This window comes from Rhinopithecus roxellana, chromosome 17 (assembly GCF_007565055.1).
Source record: "Rhinopithecus roxellana isolate Shanxi Qingling chromosome 17, ASM756505v1, whole genome shotgun sequence".
NCBI lineage: Eukaryota > Metazoa > Chordata > Mammalia > Primates > Cercopithecidae > Rhinopithecus > Rhinopithecus roxellana.
Window position 1 is genome coordinate 24,689,653 of NC_044565.1, and position 19,510 is coordinate 24,709,162.

The following is a 19,510-nucleotide window of genomic DNA, read 5'->3' on the forward strand; positions in this document are numbered from 1 at the left end:
CTATGAACAGTCTTTAAGCACAGCATAAAATAGTGAGTTAAGGCTGGGCATGTTCGCTTATGCCTGTAATCGCAGCACTTTGGGAGGCTGAGGCAGGTGGATCACCTGAGGTCAGGAGTTTGAGACCAGCCTAACCAACATAGCAGAACTCTGTCTCTACTAAGAATACAAAAATTAGCCAGGCATCTCTAATCCCAGCTACATGGGAGATTGAGGCAGGAAAATCTCTTGAACCCAGGAAGTGGAGGTTGCAGTGAGTAGAGATCGCGCTGCTGCACTCCAGCCTAGACAACAGAGTAAGACTGTCTCAGAAAAATTTGTGAGTTAAGACTGGGTGTGGTGGCTCAAGTCTGTAATCCCAGTACTTTGGGAGGCCAAGGCTGGAGGATCGCTTGAGGCCAGGAGTTCAAGACCAGCCTGGGCAACATAGCGAGACCTCTGTCTTTTTTAAAAAATTCATGAGTCAAGACGGGGAACGTGGTGATAGTGTTGTCTTTGTTGCAAGAAACCTTTAAAATGTCAGACCTACCACAAGCTGGACCATATCTTCCCTTCCCTCCTGTTGTTCAGTGAGCCCTGCCTTCTCATTTCCTCTTGTTCCATGAGACTGCCTGGATTTATCTTGGTAGTGGTATGGAAATTCTGTAAGGTTAAATGTCCATTTCATGTGTGAAACATCCTTAATCAAATTACACATGAGCAAATTAAAAACGGGCAAAAACAACCATGACTTGAGGTAATTTCATAGTTTGATGTTACAAAAGAAAGGATTAAGTCAGTTTTAAAATGCAGGAACTTTTAAAGGTAAATTTGTGACTAAAGATGGAATAAATTTCATTTTAGGCTTACTTAGAAATGGAATTTAAAGAGGCGATTACTGCAATTATGAAGTACATTGAAACAACACCTCTTACGATAAAAGGCAAAAGTGTGAAAATATGTGTTCCAGGAAAGAAAAAAGCACAGGTAAACTGGATTTAGGTCACTGTTGTTTGGTTTAACTTTTTTGTTTAAGTATGGCACACATACAGAAATATGCATAGAAACATAAATGTTAGCTCAACAGATTATATGTGCATTAATTCGAGTATGTTGAAATCAAAACTTCTTCATAAATGTATGGTGCTGTGTACGGTGACTAGGAGAAAATACTTGGCCATATATAACACAAAAATAGCAAATATCTGTGAATCCGGTACCTAGGTCACAAAAGAGAACATTGACAGTACCTGGAAGTCCCTTGCTTGCTTCTTTCAATTCTTACACCCTCCCTTCTTCTCACAAGTAATTACTAACTTGTTTTCTAATGCCATAGTTGAGTTTTGCCTGTTTTCAGCTTTACATAAACAAAATCATAGAGTGTATATTCTTTGGACTTTTACTTCCTTAGAAGTATCAATTGTTGTATATTCTTTCTAGATCATTTCTATGCTTCAGTTTATATGTCTATAAATAATATCTAAGAATTAAATTACCCTTTAAGGATGACCTTTCTGTTAGGTACAAAAGCTATATCTCACCTTTAAGGTTTTCTTTGTGTGTTTTTTAAAATAGGGTGTTGAGAAAATATTTTTATAATTTTAAAAAAAATTCTTTTTTAATTTTGTGGGTACATGGTAGATATGTATATTTATGAGGTACATGAGATTTTTAGATACAGGCATGTGTTGTGTAATAATCACATTATGGAAAATGGGATATCTGTCCCCTCCAGCATTTATTCTTTGTGTATCAAACAGTCCAGTACTCTTATAATTGTTTAAAAATGTACCATTAAATTATTTTTTACTATAGTCACTCTGTTGCGCTAGCTAATACTAGGTCTTATTCGTTCTGTTTTTTTTTTTTTTTTTTGTGGTACCCGTTAATATCCCCTCCTATCCCCTATTACCCTTCCCAGTCTCATAACCATCCTTCTACTTTCTGTCTCCATGAGTTCAGTTGTTTTAGATCCCACAAATTGTGGGATTTTTAAGATACCACAAATAAGTGGGAACATGTGATCTTTGTCTTTCTGTGCCTGGCTTATTTCACTTAATATAATGACTTCCAGTTCCATCCATGTTATTTTAAATAACTGAATGTCATTCATTTTTATGGCTGAATAGTACTCCATTGTGTATATGTACCACATTTTCTTTATCTGTTGATGGACACGTAGTTTGCTTCCAAATCTTAGCTAATGTGAGCAGTGCTGCAAGAAACGTGGGAGTGCAGGTATCTCTTCGATATACTGATTTCTTTTCTTTTGGGTATATATACCCAGCAGTGGGATTGCTGGATTGTATGGTAGATCCTATTTTTAGTTTCTCAGGACCCTTCACACTGTTCTCCATAGTGATCGTACTAATTTACATTCCCACCAACAATATACTGAGGGTTCCCTTTTCTCCATATCCTGGCCAGCATTTGTTTTTGCCTGTCTTTTGGATAAAAGCCGTTTTAACTAGGGTAAGATGATATCTCATAGTAGTTTTGATTTGCATTTCTCTGATGATCAGTAATGTTGAGTACCTTTTCATGTGCCTTTTTGCCGTGTGTGTCATCTTTTGAGAAATGTTTCTTCAGATCTTTTGCCCATTTTTTTTTTTTTTTATCAGAGTATTAGATTTTTTTTTCCTGTAGAGTGGCTTGAGTTCCTTCTTTATTCTGGTTATTAATCCCTTGTCAGATGGACAGTTTGCAAATATTTTCTCTCATTTTGTGGGTTTTCTCTTTGTTGTTTCCTTTGCTCTGCAGAAGCTTTTTAACTTGAAGTGGTTCCATTTGTTCATTTTTGTATAGCATTTGCCTATGCTTGTGGGGTATTACTGAAGAAATCTTTGCATATACCTATATCCTAGAGAGAGAGTTCCTCCAGTGTTTTCTTGTAGTAGTTTCATAGTTTGAGATCTTAGGTAAAAGTCTTTAATCTATTTTTATTTGATTTTTGTATATCTTGAGAGATAGCGTTCAGGTTCATTAATGCATATGGATATCCAGTTTTCCCAGCTGGTACCTCCCTAGGTTATACGCCACCCTAGTCCACTAGCTCTAATCCCAGCCCCAGCCCTAAGAGTTGCCTAGGAGTTGCAGTCCTTGTGTCCTAGACTGCCTTTCAGGTTTACCTAGGACCCTGGAGCACTTGAGCCCATGGTAGTGAGGCTTGCCAAGAAAGTCAGGTTCTTATTGCTGGGATGGATGATTCCTCTTTGGCTAGATCTGGTCCAAAGGCTCCGTCAGTGCATGGGCGCTGGCTGAGCCCAGCATGGCTTTCCTGTCCCTTCCTTAAGTGCGCAGACTCTGTCCATGTTGTGGGGCCAGATTGCGGAGGTGTGCTGTCAGGGATTTAAGGCTGTCTCTCCTACCCTCTTCAATGCCTCTTTCAGTGATACAAAGTCGAAACCAGGTAGTATGATTGCTTACCTGATATTTGGTTCTTGTGATGATGCTTTTCTGCGTGCAGATGGTTGTAAAATTTGGTGTTCCTGCTGGGGGTGGGATGAACAGTGTAGGCTTCTATTCTACCATCCTGCTCCACCCAGTAATTTAGTTTTTCTACTTGCTGTAGAATGGCTACTTTTTAGGGGTTCTATAACACACATTTCTCAGTAATTTGATTTGGTAGTCTAACCATGTTAGTACATTTAGATTTTCCTCATTCTTTTTAACTTCTCTATAGTGTTTCTCTGTATGAATATACCACAGATATATTACCAATTTCTTACTGATTGATATTTAGGTTGTTTCTAGAAACAGAACTTGGGTTAACACCTTGTGTACATTGACAGGCCATCTTTTGACATTTATGATAGTGTTTTTTTAGGTGATACCTACCCAATGGAGTGGTTTGTTTATAGATGCACAATAATGGATAATGTAAGATTGATCACTAAATAACTGTAATAATTTACTCCTTGGTAATTTATGAGAGTGTTACCAACATCTTAATTTCTTCAGCTTTAAAAATGCATTATATAGAAAATGATATCTAGTTTTAATTTGCATCTTTTTGATTATTCATTAACTTCATCTTTTTGTATAATTGTTAGCTCTATCTATTAACTGTTTAAGTGAGTTGTCTGTATCTTTTCCTATTCTGTTATTGTTGTCATTTTAAAAATATTCATTTGAAGGTACATGAATGTTGTGCATCCTAGACACTAATTTTGCATTTTATGTAAGAAGTATTTTCTTATAGTGTGTTGCTTGTGTTATGCATACATATATTGAGTTTGAATTTTTTTTTTTTTTTTTTTGGCAGAGCCTCGCTCTGTTGCCCAGGCTGGAGTGCAGTGACGCTATCTTGCCTCACTGCAAGCTCTGCCTTCTGGGTTCACGCCATTCTTCTGCCTCAGCCTTCTGAGTACCTGGGACTTCAGGTGCTCGCCACTAATAGAGACAGGGTTTCACCATGTTAGCCAGGATGATCTCGATCTGACCTCATGATCTGCCCGCCTTGGCCTCCCAAAGTGCTGGGATTACAGGCATGAGCCACCTCACCCGGCCAAATTTGAAATTTTTGTGTACTCAAATTTATTGGTATTCTGTGGCTTCTGTGATTTTTTTCTTTCTTTATTTTTTTTTTGCCTGTGACACAACCTCAGGAGGTCCCAAGGACATGTGCCCCTCTTTTTGAGATAGGGTTTCACTCTGTCACCCAGGCTGGAGTGCAGTGGCACAATTTTGGCTCATTGCCACCTCCGCCTCCCAGGTTCAAGTAATCCTCCCATCTCAGCCTCCTGAGTACCTGGGACTACAGGTGCAAGCAACCACGCATAGCTAATTTTTTATTTATTTTTTGTAGATAAGAGGTCTCACTTTGTTGCCCAAGGTGATCTCACACTTCTGGGCTCAGGTGATTCTCCTGCCTCGGCCTCCCAGAGTGTTGGGATTACAGGCGTGAGCCACTGTTCCTGGCCTGCGTTTTTCTTTTGTCTTTTTAAGAACTTGCCTGTGCTCAGGAGAATGGTGTAAACCCGGGAGGTAGAGCTTGCAGTGAGCTGAGATCCGGCCACTGCACTCCAGCCTGGGTGACAGAGCGAGACTCCGTCTCAAAAAAAAAAAAAAAAAAAAAGAACTTGCCTGTGCTAGTGCCTAGAAGATTTTATTCCTTAATCTATTACTTGCAGCATAGTATAGGATTGGAATCAGTATTATTTCCAAAATGGGAGCCAGTTAGCCTCAACACTGTTTATGCCTAATTTATCCTTTCTTGTTGATTTGAAAAGCTGCTTTTATTTGTATAAATTCTGTATACATAGATGTGTTTCATACTCTTCTGCTGTGGCAATACTATGTGGTTTCTGTTATAGCAATTATTATAACTTCATAATATTTCCCTGTCTTTCTTGTAGAGTTATTTTTCTTGGTTTATTCATTTTGGTTAATGTTTTTCCTCTTTATTTAAATTTTGTTTAAACTTGAACATTTATTCCTGCACATTAGTTTTAGAATCAGTTTAAGTTCTCTAAAAAAAACTTACTGTAATTTAATTAATACTGTGTTGAATTTGTAATAGTATTTTTACAACACTAAGTCTATCAAAAAACATGGTTCATTGGCTGGTGGCTCATGCCTGTTATCCTAGCATTTTGAGAGGCTGAGGTGGGCAGATAACTTGAGCTCAGGAGTTTGAGACCAGCCTGGGGCAATATGATGAAATCCGGTCTCTACTAAAAATACAAAAATTAGCTGGGTGTAGTGGTGCGTACATGTAGTCACAGCTACTCAGGAAGAGGCTGAGACAGGAGGATTGCTTGAACCCACGAGGTGGAGAGGTTGCAGTGAGCTGAGATCGCACCATGGCACCCCAGCCTGGGCAACAGAGTCAGGCTTTGTCTTAAACAAAGAACATGGTTTGTCTATTTAGATTTCCTTTTATGCCCTTTAGCAAGTTTTATTTTATTTTTTTTCCATGAAGTTCTTGAACATTTTGTGGGGGTTAAATTTATTATTTTACTTATTATTAGAGAGGATCTTTATTTTTTAGTTCTCATATGTTTTCTAGTTAGTTACTACTAGAGTAACTTGTCATCCTAGTTTATACCTGCTACATGCCATACATTTATTCCCATTGTCCTGGTTTGGATAATTAAATCGTGTGGCCTTAGTTATTACCAGTTTTACCATTTAGGATTTCATTGTTTCAAATAACAGAAAACCTCACTAGTAGGTTGTTAACAAATAAGAGAGATATTTATCTCATAACAGAAATCTGCATGTAGGTGGTCCAGTGCTGGTGTAACAGCGCCATAGTATCTTCTGGAACCCCGCCTTGTCTTCCAGCACTACTATCTTTAGAATGTGTCTTTCATCCTCAGTTGTAAGATGGTTTCTGTGCCTTCTGGCATCTTTTCTATCTTCGAGACATAAAGGAATAAAAATGAAGAGCAAAGTGAGTTTTTGTTTTCTTTTCTGGAAAGAATGAGTTCCCCAGCAGCATTTGCCTGCATTTGATTTACCAGAACTACCAGACACATGGCCATCTAGTTGCAGAGGCAGTTAAGGAGAAACAAGGATTAAATACATAATTTAAGAACTTAAACTTTATTCCGTAGAGAGGTATATGTTCAAGGTTTTTGAACTGGGGCATGACATAATAAAATGGAGATTAGAAAGATTCATTTGGAAGTGGTCTGGAGAGTGAGTTAGGCAAATGATTCTGAAGGCAAAGAAAGCCTAGCAGATTGATTAAAGTGGAGAAGAGCACTGAAGTCCAGTTAGAAAACTCATTTAATCAATATACTCAGCGTTTTGTGATAATGGTAATGGTTTGGGGGTAGACTGGTAACCTTGAAAACAGAAAGGAATAGTGGCTTTTACTAGTGACTGTCCAGAAAGACCTAGCTGATCATTAAATTTTGGAAATTGTTGAGAAGGCCAGTTTTCTTTCATTCTGAACAGTTAACATAGTTAAGGATAAGGAACATAGGTAAGGATACATTTAAGGAAATAGAATGTTTCAAATAGCTTAAAAAATTCTCTTGGCCAACTTTTTGATGAAGTTGGTAAAGTAACAATGTAAGTCTAAGAGCCCAGGCATGTTTACTGTCATGATTTTCTTAGTAATGAATAGGGTAAAGAAAATACTAGCACTAAAATCTAGAAAACATGCCATTTTCATGGCAAATATTAATGTTCTTCAGCTACGTATCGTTTGGGTGATGCTGGAACAAGAGGGCTAACTCATGACACCTCTGTTGTGATAGAGCAACATGCCTAGGGATTGAATGGAGGGAACTCCGAACAGAATTTGAGTTGTGCCTTCTTCATATTGGAAGTATGTGGGCATTTGTTTTTTTTGTTGCTGTTGTTGTTTTGTTTGTTTGTTTTGTTTTGTAAATAAGTGTCTGAGGCAGGAAGGGGCAATCTTTTTGGCCTGTTACCACTTCAAGTTTTTCTACCAGTGCAAGCCAGAAATAAGCTGAAAGAACAAACTAGGAAAAAAGAGCTGTGCCATAGCTTTCTTGGTCCGCATCTTGATTTTGGCATGGCATGTCAAAATGTAGAAAAAACTTACCTTCCCAACGTTTGATATTTCATGTTAGGACTGCCTCTGACTCTAGCTATGTTTCATGTAACATCCTTTCCATGTTGCTGCTTCTAGGAATCAGTAAATATTACAGAAAAGGTTTTCTGTATCCCTGTGTTAATATGGATTTGTACAATTCTTGTCAGAAACTAGGTAACCTAGTCTTTAATAATAACCTTGTAACCTAGTATTTAATAATAATAATAATTTAATAATAATCTCGACGTCCATTCTTAGCAGTGATTCTTAAGTCTTTTTGAGCTACTCCTTGCCCCACCATTACCAGTAATCTAATGAAAGCAAACATCCTTTTTTTTTTCCCAGAGAAAGGGTCATATACTCATAGTTTAAAAGTTTTCTTCAGGCCGGGCGCGGTGGCTCAAGCCTGTAATCCCAGCACTTTGGGAGGCCAAGACGGGCGGATCACGAGGTCAGGAGATCGAGACCATCCTGGCTAACACGGTGAAACCCCATCTCTACTAAAAAATACAAAAAACTAGCCGGGCGAGGTGGCGGGCGCCTGTAGTCCCAGCTACTCAGGATCCTAGGGCAGGAGAATGGCGTAAACCCAGGAGGCGGAGCTTGCAGTGAGCTGAGATCCAGCCAGTGCACTCCAGCCTGGGCGACAAAGTGAGACTCTGTCTCAACAACAACAACAACAACAACAAAAGTTTTCTTTAAAATATTAGGAGCCTAGTGCAGTGGCTCACGCCTATAATCCCAGCACTTCGGGAGGCTGAGGCAGGATAATTGCTTGAGCCCAGGAGTTTGAGACTAGCCCAGGCAATATAGTGAGATCTTATCTCTACAGAAAATTTAAAAATTGGCCAAGTGTGGTGGTATGCATCCAGCTGCTGGGTAGGGTGAGGTGGGAGTATCGCTTGAGCCCGGGAGGCGGAGGTTGGCTAGGTGATGGAGTGAGATCCTATCTCAAGAAAAAGGGGGGCTGGGAGATGGTCAGGAGCCCTTGATGTGGAAAAAAGTAGGATCAGATTTCTGATAAAACCCGTTCAGCCATGAAATACTACTGCAGTTCAACCTTGTGCGAAAAAACCCCAATTTTTAAAATTTCAATTCAGTGTTTTCAGCAAGATTCATGGGAACATTACAATTAAAATTGGAGCAAGTAGTCAACTAAGAAGATTGTATGGATATAATGCCGGGCGTTAGTGAACATTTGAGCATTACAGAAAATCTAATGAATTAACGAGATAAAAGCGAAAATATGCAATCAGAATTCGGATGAGAGGTTTTCATTTTAATTCTGAAACTATTTCTTATTAGTTAAGTATCTGTTACGCATCTGTTGTGTCAGGCATTGTAACATCTACAGAAGATGCAGTGGTGAGCAAGAGAGGTGTGATCCTACTCTTGGTGTGAAAGTTTAAAAGAGTGAAAAATGATTATAGGAAAGGCATGGTAGATATATTTAGATGATGCAATCTGTACATAAGTGGAATTCCAGAAAGAGGACATCACTTAAATACTGAGAATTTTAAATTTCATGGTTGTGGTGGGGCACCTTATAGTGATCTAGGCAGAAAACAGTTTTTAACTATACAAAGAAATAGTCTAGCCTTAGATGGCAGAGCAACACCTTCTTAAGAGTTGGGTGGGAAAAAGATTGTGATTCATTGTAATTGAGTACATTCATTTCAAGTGGAATCCTAAGGTGTGTGTTAGGGCAGTATTTATTCTCAGACATGCATGGACTTAGAAGGTAGTTCACTAATACATCTTTTTCCAAAACATTAAAATGAAGAAAATAAGAAATGGAGAAGTTATTATATAAAATGTTGGCAGTGAACAATGAAACCAGTTAAACATAGACTAAAATCTAAATAATCATATTTTTATAAAATAAATTTCAAGAAATATCACTTAAAATTACCAGAAACATAATTTTCATCTGAAATGTATAATCAAAAATTGGAATGTAGCCAAGGAGTAAAGGCTAAATGTTTCAACTTACACATTGGACTCAGTAGTTTCAAATTTCTTTTAAAATTGAAAGTTACCATTAGTAAAATAGAACTAGAACTAATTTCTTCTAAATAATTGAGTTGAAGGAATGTGTGGGATAAAATCCCATATAGTGCAAAAGGAAATGACGAGAGTGCCCAAAAAGAACAGAAAGTATAAAATTGCATGAGAACAGTTATGATGAAATTCAGATCAAGTTAACAAATATTTGCTGAATGTTCAAGCACGACTTTATGCACTGGAAATAGAATATTGAAGAAAACAAGGTCCCTGGTATCACAGAGTTTTAACTTCAAGGGATAGGGAGAGAAAGACCACAAGTAAGTTAAAAATGCATACATAAATTATGTTTGTTTTCAACCAGTGCTATGGTAAAAGAAAAATATTAGGAAAGGGGAATAGAAGTACTCTTGTTGGGGAATGAAGAGCTGTGCAACTTTCGGTAAGGTGTTTGGGGAAGATCTCATTGAAAAGGTGATATTTGAGCAAACACTTGAAGAAGATGAGGGAACAAACCACATCCTGGATTGAGAGCATTCCAGACAGAAGGAATAGCACCTGCAAAACCTGTACCTGTGTAGCATCTTAGAGGAGTAGAAAGGATGCTTGGGGGTTGGAGTGAAGAAGTATAGGAAGAAGTGTATTGTGGTTTGGGAGTTAGAAGGTAGGTGTAACATATGTTGTAAACTCTTAGAGGCTGTTGTGAGTACTGGCTTTTTTTCCTTGAGTCTAATGAGAAGTTTTGAGTTGCAGAACAGCAGGTTCAGTCTGGTTTTATGTTGTGAATAGAGAATGGGTGAATCCCAAGGACTGAAGCAGAGATGGTTAGGAGGCAATTGTAGTAATCAAAGCAAAAGATAGTAGTAGATTAGACCAGGGTGATAGCAGTTGAACTTTTAGACATCTGAAATGTCACAGTGCTATAAGAAACCATGTTTTTGAAAGATACAGTAGTTCCCCCTATCTGAGGCTTGGCTTTGCAGTTTTAGTGGTCAGTTGTGGTTTGAAAATATTGAATAGAAAATTCCAGGAATAAACAATTAACATGTTTTAAATTGTGCCCCGTTCTGAGTAGCATGATGAAATTTCATGCAGTCCAACTCCAACCCACTGGGGCTGTGAATCATTGCTTTGTCTAGAGTTATCCATACTTTATATGCTACATGCCCACTAGTCACTTAATAGCTGTCTTGGTTATCAGATTGACCGTCACTGTATTGCAGTGCTTTGTGTTTAACCCTCATTTTACTTAATAATGGCCCTAAAGTGCAAGTATGGTGATGCTGGCAATTTGGATATGCCAAAGAGAAGCTGTAAAATGCTTCCTTTAAGTGAAAAGGTGAAAGTTCTCAACTTAATAAGGAAAGAAAAAAATTGTATGCTGAAGCTAAGATCTACAATATAGTAAGATATTTTGACAGACCATATTCACATAAGTTTTATTACACTATATTGTTACAACTTTTTAAAAAATTTAAAATATGGAATGCCTAACGAATATGCATGTCATCCTTGTGCAGGGGCCATGCTAATTACTGTATCATTCCAATTTTAGTGTATGTGCTGCTGAAGTGAAGAGAGTTTTTTTCTATTTTTTTATTGTTGATCTATTACTATGTCTAATTCATAAATTAAACTTTCATGTATATATAGGAAAAAACATAGTATATATAGGGTTCAGCACTAGCACGGTTTCAAGGCATCCACCGGGGGTCTTGGATAAGGGGAAACTGAATGATGATAAAACGCAGATGAGTTGTAAAAGATGAGATGTAAAATTAGGCTGTGTAATCACAAATTGAAAAAAATGTCTTTGTAAATAGAAAAAGGTAATAAGCATGTATGTATCCTTTAGAATAAGAAGATTTTATTTTATTTTTTGTTGTTCTATATTTTTAAAATTGCTTTGTACTAAATTTCTTTTGTTCAAAATATTTTTCCTACATAGAGCAAAGAGGTGAAGAGAAAGACTTTAGAGTCAAAGAAAGTATCTGCATCTACCTTAAAGTAAGTGACTCTGATTTCATATGTGAGAATGTAATGTGCATGTGACTTAAGAAATTTTAATTTTTAAAACTGCATTTTAAATATATTTTATCAATATAACTACAATTTAAGAGGGATATCACTCCAGTTGAATTATTTTAAACCTTTTTAGGTTTAAATATTACATTTTTAGGATTTTGAAGAACTTGGAATTCCTAAGTTGCTGCTAATTTTTTTTTCTCCTTTTAAATAGAAGAGATGCAGATGCTTCAAAAGCTGTTGAAATTGTTACTTCAGCTTCTGCTGGTAAGTTGTTACTTTTAACATTCTTTCAAATGAGTGTATCTTGTCAGTTTAGTAGAAACTTAGATGATGATGCTAGGGAAGACACTATTGTGCTTTAATGAAGGAGACCCAAATTACATTCTTTAATTGATCCCTGTATTAAGCAGGTGGTTAATATTTAGTGCTGTGTAATTACAGAATCTCTGCTGGAGTAAATACAACAAATCTGTGAGATAATGTATATGAAATATCTATCCTAGTTCCATAGTTAATAGCTGTTTTTTACATGTTTAGGTTAGTTATGCAATATCTCCCTCCATCCCCTCCCGATAAACCTAAGAAAGGTATTGTAAGATTGCTTATCTGGTCCCCTTTGATTTTGAAGGTTAATTGAGAGCCAAAAGGCAAGCAAAAAAGACTATCCAGAAATGGATGTTATCATACTCATGTGCTAAAATCTGTTTCTTTATACTCAGGAAAATACTTGAAGCCATCATTATGAATCTAGTTAAATAAATTTTGCATACAGTTTTATTATCCGAGTTCTCTTTTTTCTTAGTCCATTTAGGACTAGAAAGGTGGAAAGAAGTTTTGAGACTAGTACTAGTGAGAATAAATAGCTCAATACTGAAAGACAGGAAAGAAAAGCTAAAATAAGGCAGACACAAATTTAGGAACTTACATTGCGTTTTGTATGTTCTGTTTGGGGAAGGTAAAAATACAGTGCGTTTTGGTTTTTCTACCTGGAATGAGATAAGAATTTAGGCACTAAGTTTTACTAGTGAGGTGAAAATTGGATTGTATGGAATATCTCATTTCCCTGTAGTTTTTAGTTGTATAGAGTACTGAAGCATTGAAGGTTAGTAGAGATAACTATGAATGGCTTCTGGAAGGCAGTACATTTTGATTAAGATTTTAAATTAGGTAACGTTATGTGAAGAGATCAAATGTGGAGGCAGAAGATTACTTCGTGTGGGGGACACATAACAAGGGTAACAAAGTGGAATTATTCTATTGAAGGCCTTGAAGGGTCATGCTGAGAAGTTTTCAAATTTGACCCCATTAGTAGCATTTTCAGAATATGTCATATTAAAGATTAATTTCTGAAAGACGTTTTGGGTAAAAAAGTTTGGGGTGTGTGTTACAGCTATTTTTTCTCTTTTGAAAAAATAATTCACAGAACACATTTTATGAAGTCCTTCAGGAAAGAAACCTGTTTAGCTTTGTTCAGTCCACTGTTTCCTAAGCTTGGCAAAAGTACACTCTAGTTTTTCTGTATAAGAGCTAGTAACAATTTGGTACAGACTCTGGGAAATTGCAGTAGAGAATATGGAGCCACTCACTAATTGTTTAGGATTCTTATATAGATGGGATAAATTGGAGAGATGTAAAAATCCCACTGAGAAAACACAGTTGGGCTTCACTTTGGAATGATTAAGACCTGATGTGAAAAAGGTTAAGTGATGTGAGGAGGTAAAATTTGCATTTTATTACATGGAATTTTTCAGTAAATGAGTTTAAAAAAATTTTTAAGTAATTAAAAAATTTCCAAGTTTCAGTCCTGATAGGCTTTACTAAGAGTGTGATGATATTATTGATTACAATTAGAAAACTCACAGTGGTACCTTTGAATTTGAGGTTAGGACCTTAGATTTCAACATTACCAAATTTCAGCTGTCACAGGTATCTGCTGGAGATATTCTTTAGTTAGCCAATCATGTGGCATTGAAAGTGAGATACTTGGGAATTTTTTTAAGTTTAAGGTCTAAATTTTGAAAAGCTAAGTACTTCCTTCCAATATAAATGTAGAAAGAAAAAGGAACCTATAAACGGGGCTGAGAAAGTGACAGGTGAGAAAGAAGGGTACTTGATAAATTTTTGAGATCCGCTCAGATTGAAGAGTGACAGGAAGAGTTAATTAGGGCAGTTTTAAGGATAAATTTGATTATAAGCACAGGGAGGAAACAAGAGTGTAATTTGATCATAAATGGAAACATTAGAGCTCTTACCCAGTACTAATTAAAAAGAAAAATAGTAATTATTGAGTACCTATTATATGCCCATGATAGGGGCACTTTGTAGAGGCTTAGGATGTATCAGTGGACCAAATAGGCATCCCCCCAGACAGTTTACATTTTTAACTTGAGATGACAAATATTAAATATAAAATAAACATTAAATAACACAAGTTTTAGAAAATGAGAAGTTCTGTGACACAGAGCAAAAGCAGAACCAGGGTAAAGGTGATGCAGGATTAGTTTGTTTTAAAGTTAGAATTTAGTATACAAAATGAGGTAAAAAGGATTTATTAAGTAGACAGGCCTACTGACATAATCTGTACCAGAAGAGAGAAAACAAGGAAAAGAAGTCTAACATTTGTGGGTATGATATTTATGCTGGGCACATGGTATATTTATGTTATTTTGTTTAATCTTTCAGACCGTTCTTTGAGTTACAGTTAATGTTTGGCTGGGTGCAGTGGCTTGTGCCTATAATCCCAGCACTTTGGGAGGTTGAGGCAGGCAGATCACCTGAGGTCAGGAGTTCAAGACCAGCCTGGCCAACATGGTGAAACCTTGTCTCTACTAAAAATACAAAGATTAGCCGCGTGTGGTGGTGGTAGTCCCAGCTACTCTGGAGGCCGAGACACGAGAGTCTCTTGAATCTGGGAGGCAGGGATTGCAGTGAGCCAAGATCGTGCCACTGCACTCCAGCCTGGATGACAAGAGCGAGACTGCACCTCAAATAAATATATAGTTCTGATTTTCTAGAAGAGATAGATTCAGAAAGGTTAAATGAGTCAGGATCACATGGAGGAGTTAGAATTTGAATGCAAAACTTTATGATTCCAAAGCTTTGTGCATATAGTAAATTACCTCCCTCAGGAATGAAAACTTCATGATCTCCCTGAATCACTACTTTTCTCCAGCCTTTCTAGTTTTCCTAACAATCTTTTCCTCTTCTCATGTCATACTTTTCTTCCTGGGTGGTTTCTTTTTTTTTTCTTTTATTGAGATGGAGTTTCGCTCTGTTGCCTAGTCTGGAGTACAGTGGCATGATTTTGACTCACTGCAACCGCTGCCTCCCAGGTTCAAGTGATTCTCCTGCCTCACCCTCCCGAATAGCTGGGATTACAGGTGTGTGACACTATGCCTGGCTGATTTTTCTTTTTTTCTTTTTTTTTAAGTAGACATGGGGTTTCACCATTTTGGCCAGGCTGGTCTCAAACTCCTGACCTTAAGTGATGCACCCACCTCGGCCTCCCAAAGTGTTGGGATTACAGGTGTGAGCCACCATGCCTGGCCCTCTTCCTGGGTGATTTCTTTCCTCTCAGTCTTTAAGGACATCTCCCATACATACATAAACTCTTCTATCCCCTGGAGTATACTCTTCTCATTTTCTTATATTACAATTACTGCTAATCATCCAGTAGAGTAATTCTTAACCCTGTCTTCTCTTTTCTTCTCTTTGACATAGCTCAGATTTAGATAACGTGCTTCCACTTTTCAGCTGGTCAGTGGCGGATCTGCATTTTCCCTTGAATCTACTTCAGCTCTCAGATTCTTTATACGTAGCTCCATCATGCCTATAACTCCTTTTAATTCAGACCTATCGTCTCACATTTGAACTTTTGAAGATAGCTTCCTGACTGGTATTTTTTATTCCATTCTCTGCTTTATTTTATTTTATTTTTTTTTGAGACGGAGTCTCGCTCTGTCGCCCAGGCTGGAGTGCACTGGCCAGATCTCAGCTCACTGCAAGCTCCGCCTCCCGGGTTTACGCCATTCTCCTGCCTCAGCCTCCCCGAGTAGCTGGGACTACAGGCGCCCACCACCTCGCCCGGCTAGTTTTTTGTATTTTTTAGTAGAGACGGGGTTTCACCGTGTTAGCCAGAATGGTCTCGATCTCCTGACCTTGTGATCCGCCCGCCTCGGCCTCCCAAAGTGCTGGGATTACAGGCTTGAGCCACCGCGCCCGGCCTTTTCTCTGCTTTATTATACACATTGTTGCCCAGAGGTCTCTTTAAAGCAGATCTGATCATTCTACTTTTAGTGACCAGTGGAATAAAGTCCAAATTCTTTGACTTTCCATAAATTATTCTTTGCCCTTTGACCCCAGATTATCTTTTGAACCTATTAACAGTCAACTGTGTACTATTTTCTAGTCACTCAGAATAGTTTATTTTCCATGTTGTTTCATTGCTTCTTTATTTATGCTGTCTATTTGCATGGAATTGATGTCTGACTTCATTTAACTTTAGTAAGCACTTAATAGGTCACAGGCAAGGTACTGAAGATAAAAAGTCAGTTAAGACTCCTTTTGGGGAGAGTTAGGGGACAGATTCTGATTTATCCTGTAAGGCTCATCTCTGATGAAACTTCCTTGATCGAATGATTGTTTTCTCTTTCTGTGGCTTTTCTTTTTAAATACTATGTCCCCTTTTCTTTTTACCTTTTCAATTCCCAGCTGAAAATGGCTTTCTTTTAAATCTAATTATAAAAGTAATGAATGTTTGTTGTCAGTAATTTAAAATATTTCAGAAAATGTTTAAAGAAAGATTCACACCATTCAGAGATCTCCTCTTATTTGTTTAAATCAGTTATTTCCACAATAAAAACCCTCTGCTCACCTGTGGGAACTCCCACATGTGAGTTCTACCAAATCTTTTAGAAAGCAATATCGATTTCAGCTATACCGTGGCATTCAGGGGAAGGGAAAGCTTCCTATAAAAGGGGGAATGAGAAAAGGTGGGGGAACAGGCTAATACATCAAATACTGACAAAGACACTACACACCTATCTGAATGGCTAATATAAAAAATAATGATAGCACCAAATGCTGATGTGTATGTAGAGAAACTCATACATTGTGTGCAAGAGCAGTTGTGAAATAGTACAGCCATTCTGGAAAAGAGTATGGAAGTTTAACTTAACAAAACTAAGTATGTGCTTACCATGTGACTTATCACTTATACTCTTGAGCACTCATCCCAGAGAAATGAAAACTTACACTCATACAAAAGCCTATACACGAATATTTATGGGTACTTTGTTTATAATTGTCCCAAACTGGAAACAACCCAAATGTTCTTCAGTGGATGAATGACTATTTTAAAAAGTTTTATATTATAAAATTTCATGTATATCATATTGAAATGAAATTACAGAGAGAGAACAGATTAGTGATTGTCACGGTTGGTGGGAGGGAGGTGGCTATTGCTATAAATGAGTTTTAGAAGAGATCATTATGAAGGAACTGTTCTGTATCTTGGCTGGTGGTAGTCACACTGATACACACCTATGATAAAATTTCACAGAGCTAAGTACACATTGCATGTAAAATGAGTGAAATCTGGATGTTGGTAGATTGTATCAATTGTATCCATTTTCTGTCTGTGATACTGTATTACAGTTATACAAAGTGTTAACCATTGGAGGGAAACTGGGTAAAGGGTATATGGGGTCTCTCCCTCTTACTTCATACAACTCCATGTGAATTTACAATTATCACAAAGGTGAAAGTTAAGTATTTTGTTAATGCTGACAGCTTTCATAAAACTGTAGAACAATTATATTTAGGAATAATAATGTTAAATTTTAGTGTAAAATTTTAACATATAGTGTCTGCGAGGACTTTGAATAATGAACTATTCTCAGGGTTGTATTGGAAGTATAGAGATGGTTCAAAATGAGGAAATCTTTTAATTCAATTCTACCATATTAAAAAAAGGAACGTATGAACCTTTCCATAAATACTGAAAGGGGTATTAACTTCATCCATTTCTAGCATTTAAAAAAGAATTATTAGCGTGGGCAACCATAGTGAGACCTAGTCTGTATCAGAAATTAAGAAATTATCTGGGCATGTCGGCATGTGCCAGTTACTTGCAAAGCTGATCTGGGAGGATTGCTTGAGCCCAGGAGGTCAAGGCTTCAGTGAGCTGTGATCAGGCTACTGTACCCCAGCCTGTGCAACAGAGTGAGACCCTGTCTCAAAAAAAAAAAAAAGTTTCTTAAATATGATATGTATGTGTGTATATATACTTTTTTTATGCACACACATATATACAAGTACACATATGTTAAAAGCCAGCATATGCATAATAATATGCTTAATAATGCATTAGAGGCATTCCCATTAAACTGAGACTATGCATCAGCACCTCTTTGAGTTAAAATAAATATTTTTTGAAACTAGTAACCATTAACCAGTACAATGTAATTCAAGAGGCATGGAAATTGGAAAGTAGGATACACCATTATTTGTAAATATGATAGTATGATGGAGAACCTAAGAGAATCAATTATACAGTGCTATTTAATTATAATTACCTATCTTAATTCTCTGATATGTAATGTTTAATTGCTTTATTTATAAAGAAGAGCTCCTTATGTAATCTGATATTAAAGTCCATTTACAGTAATAAAAATGGTAGAAGTTATAAAAAGAAAACTAAAATATTAAAAGGCATAAAATGAGTCTTAAATGAAAAAACAACATTCTTGGATAGAAAGCTTCACTGTTATAAAATGCCTTTTTTTTCTTTTTTTCTTTTCTTCTTTTTTTTCTGTTGCCCAGGCTGAAGTTCAGTTGTGGAATCTCAGTTCACTGCAGTCTCCACCTCCCAGGTTCAAGTGCTTCTTCTACCTCATCCTCCTGAGTAGCTGGTATTACAGGCCAGAACCACCTCGTCCAGCTAAACCTTTTTTTCTTTATACACTAAGTATAAAGAATAATAGCGATAAAACATTTTAAATTACATAAGCTGATTCTAAGTTTAAGAAATTAACATAGAAGAATAGGCAGGACAGTTTTTTAAAGAAAACAATGAAAACAGACTAACCACAATAAATATTAAAATATATTACAAAGTTCAAAGATTTAGAATCGTTTCACATAGTTACATAGACAAAATAGTAGGACAGAAGAGAATCCAGAGATATTTCCCAAAACATACAGAACATGAGTAAATTTGTATGGTATTTCATATTGGTTGGGAAAAGATCAATTATTCATTAGCTACCCCCCTTTTTTTTACTTTTGATTAAAGTAAAAGCACTCTGCTTAGTGCAGTGGCTCCTGCCTGTAATCCCAGCACTTTGGGAGGCCAAGGTGGCTGGATCACTTAAGGCCAGGAGTTTGAGACCAGCCTGGCCAACATGGTAAAATCCCGTCTCTACTAAAAATACAAAAATTAGCTGAGTGTGGTGGTGCTCTTCTGTAGACCCAGGTACCCAGGAGGCTGAGGCAGGAGAATCGCTTGGACCTGGGAGGCGGAGGTTGTAATGAGCTGAGATTGTGCCACTCAGCCTGGGCAACAGAGCGAGACTCTATCTCAAAAAAAAAAAAAAAAAAAAAGTAAAAGCACTTATATCAAACTGCAGTTGGATCAAAGATTTACTGTGATACATAAGATAACAGTGTGGAGAATATTTTTGTAAAATTTAGGTTGAGAAGTTCTTCTCAATCAGGAAGACATTTGACTACATAAAATGTATTAGTGCATCAGTATTTTGAGTGACTTTTAAAAAAAATTGTTAACCTATGTGTTAGTTTTCTTAATATATAAGGAACTCTAATAAAAAATAAGGAAAAAGCCTCAACCCAAAAGATAAATTGGAAAATAGTATGATTAGGCAGATTATAGAAAAAGAAGTAGAGATGACTTTTAAACATAAGAAGCTGGATACATCTACACTTAACAATTAAAGAAAAAAAAGTTCTACCAGTTTCCATTTCACA

General features: G+C 36.9%; 1 protein-coding gene, 1 long non-coding RNA gene and 1 pseudogene across 7 annotated transcripts in view; 2 read left to right on the forward strand and 1 right to left on the reverse strand.

The window, feature by feature from the left end:
- ZNF638 (zinc finger protein 638) overlaps positions 1-19,510 on the forward strand; it is a 99,841-nt gene that overhangs the window by 39,207 nt on the left and 41,124 nt on the right. For all 6 annotated transcript variants that reach the window (XM_010361928.2, XM_010361930.2, XM_010361927.2 and 3 more), the window contains exons 8-10: positions 844-966; positions 11,445-11,503; positions 11,736-11,788. In XM_010361928.2, the coding sequence (XP_010360230.1) occupies positions 844-966; positions 11,445-11,503; positions 11,736-11,788 (235 nt within the window). The remainder of the gene's footprint in view (positions 1-843; positions 967-11,444; positions 11,504-11,735; positions 11,789-19,510) is intronic.
- Positions 4,717-7,207, forward strand: LOC104661342. The gene is made up of 2 exons (XR_747838.1): positions 4,717-4,837; positions 5,730-7,207. It is a non-coding gene; the product is annotated as an uncharacterized LOC104661342 (long non-coding RNA).
- LOC115894394 lies at positions 10,972-11,071 on the reverse strand (annotated as a pseudogene).